The 17,412-nt window shown below is 40.5% G+C and overlaps 1 protein-coding gene across 1 annotated transcript; it reads right to left on the reverse strand.

The window, feature by feature from the left end:
- Positions 1-1,960: 1,960 nt before the first annotated feature.
- On the reverse strand, positions 1,961-17,103 carry pggt1b (protein geranylgeranyltransferase type I, beta subunit). Its single transcript, XM_053421479.1, has 9 exons — positions 16,952-17,103; positions 16,249-16,367; positions 13,926-13,990; positions 13,661-13,812; positions 13,276-13,408; positions 11,749-11,794; positions 8,816-9,000; positions 7,985-8,093; positions 1,961-6,045 (listed from the first exon to the last, which is right to left on the reverse strand). The coding sequence occupies exons 1-9, from the start codon at positions 17,077-17,079 to the stop codon at positions 5,879-5,881; spliced, it is 1,104 nt and encodes a 367-aa protein (XP_053277454.1). The 5' UTR covers positions 17,080-17,103; the 3' UTR covers positions 1,961-5,878.
- Positions 17,104-17,412: the final 309 nt, after the last annotated feature.

Raw genomic sequence — 17,412 nt, forward strand, 5'->3', positions numbered from 1 at the left:
AAGAACCTGGGGATCTAGCAAAAAAAAGGAGTAATTCGTGCCACAGGGTCCAATTCGGTGAACACACAGTATTTGTATTCTCCTGTGGCTAAACCAGCTCCATGGATTTGAAGTCTGGATTTGAGAAACACTGGAAATGGACAATGAGTATAGCTGGAGTTTTTGGTGGCAGTGTAAGGTGACCTGTCTCTGGTGCCACACAGGTGTAAGCTGTCTGTTGAACTGGAGACTGTAGCCACACCCAGACTACAGCGACAGCCGGCTGTCGAGGGAGCATCTCCAGACAATCTGGGTTTGGTTCTATTCACAGGGGATGAAAACACATTCTGAAACCTTAGTTTACTCCTATAGTACAGCAGGATTATGCAAAAGCTACTCAAATGATCTTCATGAAATTGTGTGGAAGGGTGTGGCATGACCCAGGGAAGAAGCCATAAAAATCTGGTTCCAGATAACTGGGTGGAACCAGGGAATGTTTTTTTTTACCTTCTTTTACATATTGAGATGAGGCGTTGGCCTGGGTGGAAGTCAGCCAACGAGGTTATGTTTTCGTTTGTGTTTGTTATTTAGCAGGATTACGCAAAAAGTAGTGGACGGATCCCAGTGGAAACTTGGTGGATGTGTGGGTCAGGGAATTTCAGGTCAATTTGGTGCAGCGTGATCTGAATTGAAGGGGCCAGTTTGGCCTTGGCGCATGAATTGCTCCCTTAATTTGAAAAATGATGAAACCTGTGATCATGTGCGGTTTGATTTATATCTTGGGGATTTCTGAGAGTCACTGCTCCACATTTGTCAGGATCGCATTTCCTCATCAGTGCCAACAGTGAAGTCTGTGCTCTGCTGTAACTCCCAGGTGACTCTCTGTGTGTTTGGATGTGAGTTCTGCAGCTAGTGACCCCCCCCCCCCCTCCCCCCAGGGCTCTAAATTATGTGTTAGTCACTGACCTAACAAAGAACAGGATGAAAAAAAATGGTGTTTCTATAAAGCACAATTCATCCACGCTGCACAAATATGAGTGGCTGCTGTGGCATTAGGGAAAAGGGTGACCAGTTGTTATGTGCAAAGTTAAAAATAGATCAGTTTTGAGTCATACAGCTTCACAGAGCTGAGAAAACATGCGAGCGAATGAGGACTTGAGTCGTTTACACAGATATTCAGTTGTCATGGGAGATCACACATTAACCAAATTAGAGATGACACGTTTTCTTTCCCCCCCCCAAGCAAGATGCCACAACTGCAGATAGAAAAAAACAAAACCCAGTCTCAGGCTTAGAGAATTTAGAACATGATGCAGGACGCACATGTTAGAGATGGATCTTTGGATTTTTGTCATATCCCATTTCCAATAAGATGTGATCACAATGCATCCACCTCATTTGTATTTAATTTATCAGAACAAAAAAAAAAAAAAAGTCAGTAATTTCCGAGCCGAGTCATTACTGCCACTGAAGATTCATGGTCGAGGAGGACATAGTGTCCAGTGTGTGTTTAATCATGACTCAGATCCATGGGTCAACAAAACAAAACTCATTAAAGTAAGTCTTTACAGGGATATATTTATAGGGATTTAATTAAATGTGTTGGAAAGCTATGGACTAAAGACTTGTATCATTTTTGATTTTATTAAATAGATCAAATGACCATTTTTGTTAGGTACCAATTCTCTATATTTACATGGACAACGTTATTCTGGATATTGACCTGAATGAGGCAAAGTTATGATGCTTACACGAGTTGCCACATGTTCTAGTTAGACTATTGCATATTGATAGTAAGATCTTATTCTGGTTAAGGTAACGTGTAAAATCTTTTCATTGGATCTGTTGAGCACATTCATGATAAATGCACCTTAATCCAACCTGCACAGCCCTCATCTTTAAGTCTTTATAACAGAAGCAAATGTGAGATTTTATGCATAAAATGTAACGGACACAAAAACAAACCCACTGACACCAAAAGTATTGTAAAAGTTAGTTTGTGTTTTTATTCACCATAAATACATTATACACTGCCAAGCTAGAATCATTACCGTCCTCAAATTCAAAGCTGAAGAACTATCATTCATCACATACAAACGTTTTCATATCCAATTCCATTAACCACCTCACTGATTTCACTGTAAACATTTTCTTTTTTCACCTTGAGCACTTGCACAATAAGACACATATTTATACATTTACACGTTTATCTACACTGAATATTTCTACAAAGCATAGAAAAAATAAACTCCGTTACATTTCTTCTTACATCATTTCTTCTTACATTATGTATGTTAGTTGGTGAAGGAGCAAAGGTTCATGGTGGGCCACATGTGGCGTTTTAGCTGCATCTCAATGAACTGAAACGATCTCTGCAGTGCGGCCCCATGTAAAGCGCGGAGTGTCAGTCCACATGTTTTCATGCTCTGGGGCCACGAGCATCGACTGCAGCGTGACGCAGCAAAAAAAGACGTAATACAACAACTGCTGAGATGCATCCTTCCTCTGCGGTAAGTGACAGATCCATCCATCCAATCTCTCAACCTTTTCAAAGTGGAGCAAGCATTTATGGGTTCTGCCACAATGAATTCTTTCCATCTTCTGGAAATACACTATCGATCGGACATGGGAGAGATAGAGTGAGATTCTGGTAAAAACAACTTCTACCAGTCAGCTTTTCGTGCGTCTGTCTCAGTAAGTGAAGGTGGCACTTTGCAGAGTAGATGTTCCACTTCCTGAAGGTTTACAGTTCTCCTCCCTCCATCCTAAAGAGAACATGTATTTTCAAGACCTTTCAAGAAACCTAGTGAAGCTCAATTTAAGTAAGTTTAAGATGCACATGTAGTGAAATCAGAAGTCAGAGGGCATTCAGAGAGCAGAGACCCAGCACGATACTACACGAGGCACATTTCAGAGTCAAGTCCGAGTCAATGGTCTCGCACTGTGATTTGGCCGAGGACAGAACTCCACTGAAGGAGATTATACACGTAGTAAGAGTCACTTCAGAAGACACACGAGAGACATGTTCACTCAATTTCAATAGATCTGGCTCCACAGTGGCGGTGCAGGAGCAGCCGTTGTCTTTCAGTGGATTTGTTCATTCAACACCACTCTTCAGATTTCAGACATCTCACAACAAAGTATTGAAAAAAACAACAGCATTTTAAATCATGAATAGTTAAACGGCTAATCTTGTTGAACTTGTGTGTCAGAGGCTCAGTTCGGCAGCAGCACTGAAAGAAATATCTTACCGATCCCAGAGGGTAAGAGGTAATTTTGTGGTAAATAACAAAATGTCTGTAAAGAAATAAAGCCGCAGAGAAGTTGGCTTAATCCCCACAAGTAACTGCAGCAAAGCCTATTGGCGCCGGCAAAAGCCTAACTTAAAACAGTACAGTGATACAAGACGTAGTTGTTTCTGCACAAAACTGGGGTCTACTTAACACTGGAGGTTTGTTTGGGGGTTCAGGGAGGAGGAGATTCCAGCCTCCGACGGTTTACTCTCAATAATGGATGGATCAAATTATTTATTTATCCACTTCTCTGCTTTCCTCTGTCCACCCGGTCTGGTTTCTAAGTCTCAGGAGAAAAGAAGAAGAAAAAAAAAAAAGAGGGCAACTTGGCTGCAAATAAGAAGAAGTGAGCAACAGCTGTATTTTAGATGGGGCAAAGAAAAGCACCAATGAAACAGTATTTTTATTCCTGTCCCACAAGGTAACATGCTGCAGACAGGCCACTGCATTTCTGAGCTGCTGTGATATCGTCTCCTTCTCGCCCGTCGTGTCAGGGAGCAGGTGTTTGCTTTGTCAGGGTCTTATAATGAAAGAGTTTTAGCTTCACTGGGGTCTGGAGAAATCTGTGTAGCTGGTTTAATAAGACGAGGAACTGGTTGAGCTCAGATTAGAGTTTAAGTGATCGAATTAAGATTCAAAGGTCATATTTCATAATTACCGATGGTAAATGTTGAACTCTAGCAGCAACATCTCGGATCGAAACAAATATCTCATCGGCCACATCACATACAATCTGTGGGTGTTGTGAACCCCAGTTAAATTGCTCCGTGAGATGAGAAAAAAACAATCCATTTAATCTACTGGTTGGTGCTCCTGATAATGTTGAGGGAGATGCTTCACCTGTAAATGTCAGTTTTTAATACGTATTTCACTGCTTCGTTCCATCTTGCAGCCTGAACACAGCTGATCCTTAATGGCCCATGGCAGCTAGTAAACACTACATACAGAGGGAGTGTCAGTTCTCTGCTAAGGACGCATCTACTCCTCCATGTCTTTACACAGAAAATAATTATTGGCTGCTATGTGAGGCGTTTAAAATATTGTATTGTATATCATATATATATATATATACAACCTTTAAAAAATATGTTTCTCATACGTGGATCAGTTCAAAAGCTTGTATGAACTTAAATTTAGTTTAAAATCTGATGAGCATCTGTGGAAAGAATGGGTGGGGCTTCAGATGAGTCCAGTGGTGTATTGGACCTTGGTCAACAATTTAAAAGACGTTAAACCAATCAGTTGTCCCGCCTCTTGGTGGCACATTCTGCTCATGTACATTGTTCTCAGGTTTTGTTTGAATCCTTGTTGTTCTGAAAATAAAATGACTGCATCCCCAGTGTGGTTGAAAAGAACACATCTCCTCAAGTTACAACACCACTGCCTCATCTTTCCTACAATTGATTTCCGGGCAGCTCGTGCCTCGAGTATGAAAGCTTCTGAGGGAGCATAGATCAGATCTGGAGTCAGGGGGATGTTGGGCTTCGGATCTGCTGCTAAAATTGACAGCTACCAGATTGTAGGAGAGAAGGGATTTTCCCCACTCCTAACTAAATTCCTTAAGGCCAAATCCATTTTTGTATTGCCTTTAGGAAAAATTTGAACAATAAAATTAGATTTTCTCCCCCGTAGCTAAATATACTTTAATCTTATTTTGAGGGGGTTTACATTTTTCCCTCCTGACTACAGTCACAGATTTGACCTCAGAGGAGTTGTGTTATCACTTAAATCTCTTGATCACTGAGCAGAGCCTGAAGTGGTGAAACTGGAAGACGCTGAAGGGAGAAACTCAGAGGAGAGTAAACCTGCGAGGCTGGCATCACCTTTGGGAGTGAAGAGCTTAAGGGTTTTGAGAATTCAAGAGCATTGTAAGGATGGAGATGTTACAAGGGCTGGTGAGGACAAAAAAACACTTTACCTGTCTGGAGGACTGTGGCTTTTTCTTTTTGTATGAGATTGTAGGAACCTAAATCTAAATTTAAAGAATTCACTCCAGTATTACCACTGGGGTTTTACTGGTTTGTGAAGAAAAATTTAATTTGTCATGTAGAATATAAGGTCTTAATTCATTAACAATCTATCTAGTGCATATTCACATTAAATCAGACCGGCCTGAACTACTAAAAAGATAATTTAGATGTTCCCTCCTGGGAAATACACTGACATACAGGATACTACCTCATGTCTATGAGAAGTGAATCAATTGTCAGTGGGAAGTTCACAGTTAACTGTGCTTTTGACCATGATGATGAGAACAGGAGACATTATAATCATTATAATGCAAAATTGAGGCATCTGGAATTTCTTTAAGTCTCCAATGGCTCTTATTGACTCTCTGGCACATTTTAATTCCCACAAACCACAATGAGCATTATCATTTACTACGGTCTACTAATAAAAACGCAGCAAAAAAGAGCAGCGTAGATTGGGTAACAGAAATGTTTCTCCCCGAAGTTACAGCTGTGTAACCAGGGTGCCAAGCAAGCGAAGAATGCGGCCTCTCAGATCGAGCGGCCAAACATCTTGAAGACACGCAGCAAACGTCCAGTTGCCTTTGACTGACCGCTGTGAGCAGCTCCTGACTGAAGCTGCGGCTCGTCCTGCTGTCAGTGCTGTCTGCCGCAGCTGCCTGTGCTGTCCCTCCATGTCTGCTGCAGCTGCTGGAGGTGCTGAAAGGCTCTCTGGGTGATGTTAAGAGCTGGATGGACCTTCCTCAGGCTGGGCTCTCCAATCAGAGACAGGCCACACAAGCCTAAGTAGGCATGGAGAGGGTCTGGCGGACGCGAAATGGAGAGAAAGAGGTAGAGGGGAAGGAACGGGGAGCATAGTGAGGGATGAAAGAGTGAAGTGAGAGAAAGGAGGGTGAAAGGGAGAAACTAGGTCAGAGATCTTAATATGTATCAGAGCGGAAACACCTGCATGTGACAGGTCGGGTGCATCCAGGATGATCAGTCATTACACAAACATGACTCGTCAGCTCACTTTCCATTACTGAATCAATAAAACAATAACCAGAATTTACATAATAAGACACCACTATGCAGAGGCACTGTTTTTGTTGTACTGCTCCTTTAAGTAGATTATAAATAATGCACATTTGTTGGCCCCTTCCTCCCCCGGGACCTGCGTAAAAGCCATACAGGCCAGTAAATGGGGCAGTAATTGAATTATAATGAAATAACAGATGATTGGACACAGATCTCAGAAACAATCAAAGAACCATTAGCTCCATCAATCCGGTTCCAGAAGGACTCAGACTCAAGGTTGAACATGTTTGGATAAATCTAAAGTTAAATGTGAGATTTAATCAATGAAGATTGTCAATATATACATATATTTTTAGTTTTCAATTTGTATTATTATCATTTATTTATTTCTGCTAAGGAGAACATCTGGCCCTTTATTTGAGTTGCTAACTATGTCTGTCTCCTAGGCAAGTCGTGTATGGTGGTTGGACAAAGAGCAATAAACTGTACAAATCTCCATAAGGCTGAGTGAAGCTTCAGGTTCAGTGGAAATCCATGGGGGGAAATCCACTTTTGGTCATGATAACTGAACTGTCGCCTCAAACATTTGTTAATCACAACAAATTAATTTTCAACACAAAAAATTGCCTTTCTAATAATTCTTCGTTACTCTTAAACAATAATAGCAATGACAAGTTCCATTTATGTTTTGATTTGTGGTTCATCACTTGGGAATTGTATGTATCAAGATGTTTTTATATCTATGAAGACCTGGAAAAAGAGCTGTGGATCTGATTTTGGGAGTAAATCTAATCTATTCTGTGTTCACACTATAACAACTGCTCTTGTCACAATACATTTGACTATTTTTGGTCCTGATCTTCTTGACGAATACCCAGCACCTCCTTTTGTTCTATGGTATTGTTACCTTTCTATCTTCCTAGACCAGTTCCTGTGCATGACTCAGCTGTTTGAGTACAGACAAGTCCAATGTTATCTGTACCCATATTGTAGCAGCGTTCCTTTATTTCCTGAAACTCTTTTGTTGTGCATTAACGAGGCTTTTGTCAATGCAGCATCTGCTTCGCCGCATTGTTTCCTCCCGACCATCTTCCCTGCCCTGTTCCTGTAACGCGAGGAGCTCGATCTCCTGTGTCCTCAGGCTGCCAATCCACATCACCTCATCAATTACACATCAGACGAACACACACACACACACAAGCATGGGCGCCATTGAAGTTTAGGGTTACCAGAGGTTTTCCATTCAAAGTCAAACTTTCAACACAACTACACCCTGTCCTCTCTGCACCTGTGGAGTGCAGAGTGAAATCTGCTCATCTGACGTAGGGAAGAGACAAAGACACTGAAACTGCTCAGTTCCAAAGTCTTTGTTCTTGATGCAAGTTCTTTGAAGCTACTGAAAAATAAACAGCAGCAATATGTTTAACAACAACCTCCACATCGTCTTTTTGTGCTGTTTGTTGACACAAGTTGCACCTGCCACTCCACTCCTGTGGCTTTAACAGGTTTTTTTTTTTTTTTTAAAGTACATAGGATAAGTGTCACTCTTGCTTTCACAGAAAACCCCCTACAGATACAATAACAGCAATTCATCCACAAAAGCACACGCATGACACGTAATTGTCTTTCTGTTAGTGTCTTCTTATTTGGATGTTCTCTGATGTTTGTGAGCATTTACTGCAAGATGGTCCATAACCTTCCACATCTAAAAGTCAAATAATTTACCTGGATGGCTGTCGGGCCATTTGGCGAATCCCCCCACAAGCCGATCCTGTGTGGACAGGATGAAGCTCCTGTTCTTGTCAAAGTTTGTGTACTGGAACACATCTAACAGCTGGGACCACAGTGCGTGAGAGAAAAGGAAGGAAATGAGGGAGAATGAAAATCTAAGAGCGGGTAATGATTTTGAATCAATTGTTTCCACAAATTAAAATACATTTTAACTTTAAAGATGCAGAGCATGTTGAATTAGGGGGCAGACATCGCTGGATTCAATCTCAAAAGTGTGCTACTCCATTCGAAAGATTGGAAGATCTTAGTATTCTGCATCTGCACAGATACTAGTGACGTTAACCTTAATGTTTGCTATACTGAACTTTTGCAGGACAAACATTTTGTTTAGTGTGCGTATTTGTCCTTCTGGCACAGTTTTGACCCAGAAATTCACTGTTCCTGTGCGTACGAGTGTGTGTGTGTGTGTATGTGTGTGTATATCTCTGGCTTACTCATAGCTGTTTAGCTCCTTTTTCTGGATCATGTGTGTGCATGTAAGTACCCCTGGCATAGTTAAGACCCAAATGCTGAAATGTTTGTTCACAGGTTTTTTTGGGGTGTATTGGTGGAAGAGGATAAACTTTTGTGAATATATTTCTCTCATCAAAAAATGCTGCATATTATTCAGTGCTTGTCAGCAGTTTACTAAACCTCTCCCTTCTCCCATGAGAGAATTGTACAGAGGTGCAGAAAATCAGGGCTAAAACAATTAAATGAACTAAACGAGTTAACACATGCAAGAGCGCATCTGTGAATACGTCTGTCTGTTCCACCGCTCTGTACCTCTAGCGTAGCTCCCACCCAGAAGGAGTAGCATGTGTCTACAGGCTTGTTGGGACGACCGTGGAAGCCGCTCTGCTGCCTCATGATGCACCAGCGCCGGATCCTGTCCAGCTCCCGCTGACTCAGCGCCTCCTCCAAACGACCCATCAGACACAGAGTGGCTATGGCGCAGTACGTCCAGCCGCCTGGGGACACAAATAAGCAGGTGGATCACACACACTGCAGATGTGGATCATGCACACCACAAATTAATCCAATTAAATGGAGCTGCTGATTTATGACCATGTATTCAAATTGGAAGGCGGTTCCCGTGGTTCATCCTGACATGTTTAGATGATAGACAACTAGATGATTACAGGGCGATCCAGTAATGACGGAGGGTGTGTCGGCATGTCGGCCATCTGACTGCCAAAAACTTGATCGCATGCTGCTACTCACATACCAACTCTCCTGAGAAACAATGAATCTTATTTTTCTTGTTAATACACAGAAACGTGGATTTGTGAGGAAAACGTCAGCTTTGGCTGCACAATATCTTTGGAGAGGTGTCTGTGGACATTGATTTAAGTGAATCACCAGAATCTTAAAGCAACATTTAAGCAACTTGTTAAAATAGCAGCTTCAACATTAGTTTGATGGTACATTGAGCTGGCATGGGGAGAATGATGCCTCTTTCATTCCCAGTCCCCGTCCTGAACATCTGTTCTTGCTCTATGTAACTTTGGTGAGTGGGTATGGTCTCCTGTCAGAAGTGTGAGCGATGTGCTGAACTGTAATTCAGTTACAAAGACTTAGAAGTAATTAAAAAAACAGGTTAAATCTCCAATATTCAGTGAGGAAAGGATTAAAATATCAAGAAATCTCAACAGAGTTCGGTGCATTTGTGACAGCCTCCGGTTCAGTTGTGTTCAGGTCGCTGAGAGGGACTGTGCAGTCAGAGCTAACCAAGAGATTGATAGGATTTGTTTTTTTTGTACATGAAAAACACTTAAAATGAATCACCCATATATGGTTGCAGTGGATCCTTTTGCTCAGTAAATTTACATAGTGTTTCTTTAAATTTAAAGTTAGGAACTGAAAGGTGTACGTCTTCATAGTGAAAGACACACAAAAATGAGTGTGTTTGTTGATTGATTGATGACAACCTGTTATCACTACAGGCACAAGAAGCCTCTATCCATCACCTGCTACAACCCAACAGTCAACTTTACATTTAACCCTCAGCACCTCCACTCTGCCTGGCTGCTTATCTGCCTGTGTCCATGTGTGAGGGGTGGAAACAGACAAGGTGGGGTGAAGCGTTTGGGTCAAGGGTGTAAATCTGCCGACATGTTACACTCTCCATTAATCAACCGTGTATGTCTGTCAAGGATGGCACGGACGGGATGAATATAAATCTGAATACGACAAAAATTTGGGTAATCCAAAACCATTTACCTTAATGTTCGTTTATGACATTTTATATGATTAAAAACTAAAAATAAAACACATTGAGATGTATGAAAAGAATAGATCAGTAAGGAGCTGAAGAGCCATTTTTGACAACCTTCACTGCCAATTCCTCATGGGCCATGTCTGTAATTACCTCTGCCATGGAGCTTGTGTTTTCACCAATGTCTGTCTGTTTATTTGTTGGTTAGTTTTTTGTTTGTCAGCTAAATTCTGCAAAATCTACAAAACAGATTTTGACCAAACTTGGTGAAAGGATGGGACGTGGGCCAAGAAAGAACTCATTAAAATGTTGGCCCCGATCTGGACAAAGGGATCCAGGATTTTGTGAGATGGGGTGTTTTGGACGTTTTCACCAATTTCCCAGTGAATATTTCATGGATCTAGATAAAGAAAAAAAAAAGTCTGGCACATTTATGGGACTGCTATCGGCGAACTTGGATCTTGCTTAAGACTTTCCTGTTTGCCACTGTCTGTTATTAAATCAAATATTAATAAATAATACTTTCACCATTCCATTTCTCATTTAATGTTTTATTCTCTGTGTAACTTTTTAAATGTTTCTTTTTGTATCCTCTTATGTTGCTTTCTCCACTAGATATAATGGGAAAAACAAGATTACATAGACGACAGGAGAAGGACATACTAGGAATATACAGTATAGGGAAAAACCACTCTTAACCCATGTTTTATGTGACGAACTTCAGTCAATTTAACATAAGAACCTAACAAATAACCTGTAAGAATCTGTGCACATTTAAAGGGCAGCATGTGGGAGATCTTGGTGCTTAAGAATCACATTCAAGTGTGGATTGCTAACTGGTATCTACTTCACATATCTACTGATATATCATCAGCCCTCAGACTACGACTTTGGTTACAGTAAAGAGCTGAGTCTCACTGAAGCCTTTAATCATAGACGTTGAATTTATCACAAAGAGGGAAATTACCAGCTGCACTAGGATCTGCCTCAACTGAGCAGTTGGAATTTCATAGATTTACTTAATGCGCTCACAGTCAAAGTTAACAGGAAACGCTCCCTTTACCGCGTCAAACAGCAAACAGGTGCTTCAAGCTGTGCTTTTAAATGTGTGAGTGTATGTAAGATGGAGACTTTTGTGTCAGAAAAATAAGGTTAAACTTGAGTGGGCTGGGATTAGAGAGGACAAAGCATCTACAGAGATGGATTTTAATGGTTAATCCTTTAAACCAGTTACCTCACGTCAGCCACTTTCATGCCCTCTACTATGACACTGCCGACGCAGCGACAAACCTTGTGATCTGATTTTTTTTAACCTTTTAAAATTAAAAACTAAATCACCATTTATACATGAGACTTTTAAATCTGTGCTGCTAGATGTGTTCATTTTTACTCTTACGGGTGAAACTTACCATATAAACCTGCTAATGTGCATGAAGGATTCACGTTCTTATCTCTGCCGGCTGTAACCATGTATAAACAATTAGAAAGTGACCAGACTCACCATGGGACTCTCTCCCGGCTCCCTGGCCAAACCCATTGTCATACGACTGTGGAGAGAACAAAGAAAAACATCCAATTAGAAGAAAATGTTTAAATTCAAGTCGCAACTGGATAAATCATAGACTGCCATGGTGACTTGATAATTTTTTTTAAAATCACATAACTTCATCCTAGGAATACAACGCAGATCTAAGGAGCCAGCAGACTCCTGCTTTAAAATGATGGGTGAGATGGTTCGAACCCGAAGCCATAACTATCCAAAAAGGATGTTGCACCTTGTTAAGCCCCAAGAGACAAATTTGAATTTGGGAATATGGGCTATACAAATAAAATTTGCCTGATAATTTGAGTAGTCTTTGTTTTAGCTCATCTCATTAGATATGCATCCAGTGAGCTTCACTCTTTCATCAGACTACAAAATGTCCAAATGTGAAATAAGGGGTAATGGCTCCTGGAAGATTTAACTTGGAGCAGTGAACTCTAAAAAACGTATTTTGGTCGACACATGGGATCGTGGTTATTTCTGTTCAAAGAAATAAAATGACTAAAGGTTTCATAAACTTGCAAAAGTTAAACACTTAAATTAGAACAACCATTTTTTCCTGGAAACCATGACAAGATTCTAAGTAATGTCATGAGCACTGGTTCCTACAAAAATACACAAGCTTCACATTGGATGGCAGTCGCTGGGGAAAAACTGAAGCCCTTTTCGGTCCATGTGTCAGGTCTGATCAGACTATAACTATAAGGTCAGGTCACTCTGATCCATCCAAATGCAAGCGTGGCTCAAACTTTCCGACTGTGCCAGGTCTACAAATGTGAAACCTTCTGTATACTTATTTTCACCAGCAACTAACTCACTTCACCAAAGACATTTTAAAATCCACCCACTAGTATGTGGCTGTTGGATGACAATAGTTTTCAGTTATGACTTACAGTTATATGCTAATTAATTAACAGACCTTCCTCTCTGTTTCTTAGTGTATGTGTGAAAACAGACAGAGGATATGTTGCATACACACCCATGCAAAGGCCAAAGGAACTATGTAATTAAACACTCTTCTGTTAAATGTTAAGCTTAAAAATAAGTTGAGTTAGTAGTTAGTAAACTGGAACTCTTCTCTGAAGAGTTGGGTTGTGCAAGATACTGAGATGATGAGCATGAAGACAACCTCAGCTTTCATGCGTCTAACCCACATCTGATTAAAAAAAAACCCCACTGAGGCTTAAGTATGGGTTGAATTACACGTCATTCGACAATCTGACAAAAATATCACTTGAGTGCCACATCATTATCTTGCAGCTTGTTGCTCTTGCTTCCTGGTGCGGTGGATAAACCTCTGCCGCAGATTTAAGATCGTGATGCACTGCTCAGTTTTTCTAGGCAGAGTGCCACCTCCTGAAGGTGGGTGGCCAATTTTCCCAATTCCAGTGTAGAGCCACTGCAGCTTTGACTGGTGCAGAAATAGTGGTGGTTTTCTAACGGGTGGCGCTCTTGGCATGGAAAATAATTATTAAATCAACTCACCAAACTTCCTCTGATGTACTCAATGGCCTTCTGAATATCCATGCCTGACCAGTCGTCCAGCATGTAACAGATACTGGCTGCACAGTAGATAAAGCGTATATCATTTTCACTTCCCTCTGGCACTGCGTAGAAACTGGAAGCAAGAAAGACACAATCACAAACAGACAGATAAACCCAATAGTTACACAATCATCAGGCAACCAACTGACTGTTTACATTCAGGATTTAAGTAGCATCAGATATAGTGTTTTTTTTTACCAGACATGATATAAACTATGCCCACAATTCACACAATCTAAACCAATTGAACAACCTAAAGTGAGTAGATGTCATTCTAAATTAAGACTGTTGGTGTTCATATCATATCTCTGGCATGTGTACCGACCTGCCGTCCTCCAGCTGCAGCGCTCTGAGACCAGCCAGACAGGCCTGTTTGTTAACACGGCTCAGGTCGTCTCCCAGTATTAGCAACGAGCAAAGCCCAGTGTAGGTCATAGCTACATGGCCACTGTCGTATGGATGGAGGACTCCTGGACCCTGAAAAATACATCAAAATGTTTTATATTATTCTTACAAATTAGGAGGAAAGACAAAAACAACATATTCACCAAACATCACCATGGTTCATATTACAGCTGTTGGGATGGTACCTTAGTGCTGTAAGGAATTCCAATATGTGATGATCCTCGAAACCCACAACGACTTAGGTTTGATTCTAGAAAGACAATAAGAGGAAAGGGGTGATGATCACGAGAAACTGGAACATGAAAACAGCCATCTGTCTTCTTGTCTCAGAAACTAGGTCTCGTGTTGTGTTTACTGACCTTCAAAAGGTGTTACAAAGACATAGAACTTAATTATCTACTAGCTCTGTATTAAGTCTTCTGCTGCCACCATGTGGCTGAAATAGGAACTACTCAAACAGCAGGATGCAATGTGTACAATGAGATGATACTGCAAACCCAGCACAAACAACCCAGCACTCTTGTATACAATAAGTGTGCTGGGAAATACAATTTAAACATATGACAAAGCATTGTAAGGTCAATATTGTGATAAGTGTCAAATAAACTATATTGCAGACTATGAGAGCTTCATTTGTACAATGTGTGTGATGCACTACCAAGTGTTGTTAATGCTTTTGATCACGTTCAATTCATAACATTTAAGATTATTGGTATTGACTGTGGAATATCCTTTTTTTTAATTTCAAAATCAAATATACGACACAATTAACTTGAAGTAAAAAGAAGATAGCAACAACAACACAACTGTTAAAAGTCTCAACCTCATCCAACGAAACCACACACACAAACACACAAAGAAACATCAGGTGCCTCTGAAGCTGAGTTTTCACATCTGAAGACAAGAACCCAGCCAGACAACAGACATATGGCACCGGCAAAAATGAGACCCATCAAGCGTGACTAGCCCACCAGGATTTTTGTTGATGTCTTGAATAATTAACTAACTGGGCATCCAAACAGATGGCACGGAGTGGCTTGTTAGGAGACAGGAAAAATATATAGTAATTAAATATTTAGACTCCAACTTTCCCTGATGAACAGAGGCCCAGTTGGAACCGTTTTGGTGGAGAGGACACCTGGAGCCTAATGTCTGCTTCAAAATCCAACCTTAAGATAATGAATGCTTGAACAAAATCTCATATTGGCAGTAACCTAATTGCCTGACATCCAGCTCTACCCCCAACTGTGTCAACTTCTGTTTTACTTACACGCAGAACACTTAGAAGTTACTTTTTTTTTGTATACACCTTAGACAACATAGAAACCACACCCATGAAAAACACACAACACCCTGCACCCAAACCAAACCTGAGCCTAAACACATGCACTCACTCTACAACATGTGTCTCCTGAGCACATATCAAGTCATAGCAGCACATGACATGCACATATTAGTGAAAGGAGATCAACCAAGAATAATGGCACACATGAGACAAAATCTGAGACAAAAAAAATCCAGTCCAAACATCCATACAATGCTGTCAAATTACAAGTAAATACCCAAACACTTCTTCTGGACATTTTAAGGTGTTCAATTGCAGTTTCTCGATTTTTGATGAAAAACACAAGCTCAAGCAACCACTTTCTAAAGCAGAGTGGATTTAGTTTCGTTCATTCTTTAAGAAAATGTTCTTCTTTTATAATACCCAACAAAAGAGCTGTCTGAATATATGTAGGGAGAGTTAAAGAGTAATTTGTTAGGGTTCTCTTGATTTGACCATTCACATACCACTCGCGCAATTAAACTCCCTGCCCAGGAAATGACAAACTGTGTGTGTCAGAGTGTTTGCGCCAAGTGTGATCATTAGACCAACACCCAGTGCTATTTCCATACTTTTTTCAATAATGCCAATTTCAATTCCTCAAATTTTTGTTATGACAGTTATTCTTTCTTATCTTCTTCAGTCTTTCTAAAAAACAATACCAGGATTTAATTTTCCATACACCATGTCAGAAAAATCCCCAATCCATGATTATGTTATGGATGCAGCTCCCTCGAGGCCTTGACAGCGCTCGTATTTGCAGCAAGGGAATTGTTATTAAAGTTGACAGGCCTCAAATGAGTTAAAAAGAAAACAATCTACAGTAGTCTTATTTATGTGTTTTAAGGAAAGGTAGAGCAGAGGGTAAATTAGACACCAGATATGCCAATTTCATTAACATATCTGTACGGATATGAATGTGTGAGTGCAATTGGATGCAAATATAAATAATAGTCTTGATCCAGGGGATACAAGTGTGGTTTCAGTATAATGAAAGATTCTAAAAGATTCTTGCATTCTATTTACTCATGATGTAGTTAGCAGCTTCCAACCTTTTACTGCTTCTGGTTCATGTCTTTCTAATTGGCCATGAATACTTGTGGTGCAAAATCTTTATAGGGAAATGTTGAACTCAGCGTATTTAATGGTCATTTCTTGGAAAAGTGAAAAGCTCTGAGACTTACGATCCTCTGCGGGTACAACCTGTAGAGAGTAGATCCATTCAATCATGAGCTTCCTGTCGATCACATCGAGGGCATCCAGCACGTCCAGACCAGACAGGGCAAAGAATATGATGGTTAACCTGGAAAGAAGACAGAGAGCAGTCATATACATTGTTTATTTAATAGTGATGGAGCTTAAGTAAACATGGCTGCAGTGCCAGAGCTGTGCAACACAACAGAGTCAATGTAAACAATGTCACATCGGACAAGTGGATGATGAACCACGATTCAAAACCATCTTTAGAGTTACATTAACCTGAGTAACTAAGTGTTAGCTGCTAGTTGAGGTCATTGGGTGGAGGCAGCTGAGCTAACAGGAGTTAGCTTAAGTTTACAAATGAAGAACTTGACAAACCAAACCTTCCTTCCTTCCTTTTAGCTTTAAGATACATTTTAATAACCTTAATTCTCATGTTAATATAAAACAACCATTGCTACGCTTCATAGGACGTCATGTACACCCTGAGCACCAGAGTTTCCTGTTTTCCTCCAGTCGCGCTGTAGTAACTTCACCACCCTGACTGCTGTTAGCTAGCACGCAAAGCTAAGGTAGCACTAGCCTCCATCCATTCATAGGAGAGCCGCAGCTAGCTCGGATGCTAATCAAGTTCCCCAACAACCCATATGGAAACCAGAGCCTCGTTCATCATTCCAGTCAACTCGCCTGGTCGTTTCCAGCGAGGCGTATCTCTCCGGCAACACCTGCAGTGTTCTCTGGAAGAAGCGGACATGTCGGTCCCGTAAAAAGTCTATTTGCTCAAATTCTTCACACTGGCTCTCCTCCTCCGCCATCTTTGTATCCGCACCTATGAGGAACCTGTTCCGGTACGTTTGCTTTTCAAATTAAAATCTGACAGTAGCGTAAAGTGCAGAAGCAACACTGTTTAAATCATCAGTTATTAGTAGAGGTCCAGCAATATCACCTAATAAAAATGTAAATGGAACAATTAGGAAAATGTACTTAAAAAAGTTTGTGTTATAATAATAAACTATAATACAATATGGATAGATTATTTGATTGTTTGGTTTGTAGCAATAAAAAATCAATACTTATAAATGACCTTTACAAATACCCAGTCCCCCAAGTGACACCAAATATTCACAGGGTCAAAATTTATATATTTA

Source organism: Pleuronectes platessa, chromosome 4, assembly GCF_947347685.1.
Source record: "Pleuronectes platessa chromosome 4, fPlePla1.1, whole genome shotgun sequence".
NCBI lineage: Eukaryota > Metazoa > Chordata > Actinopteri > Pleuronectiformes > Pleuronectidae > Pleuronectes > Pleuronectes platessa.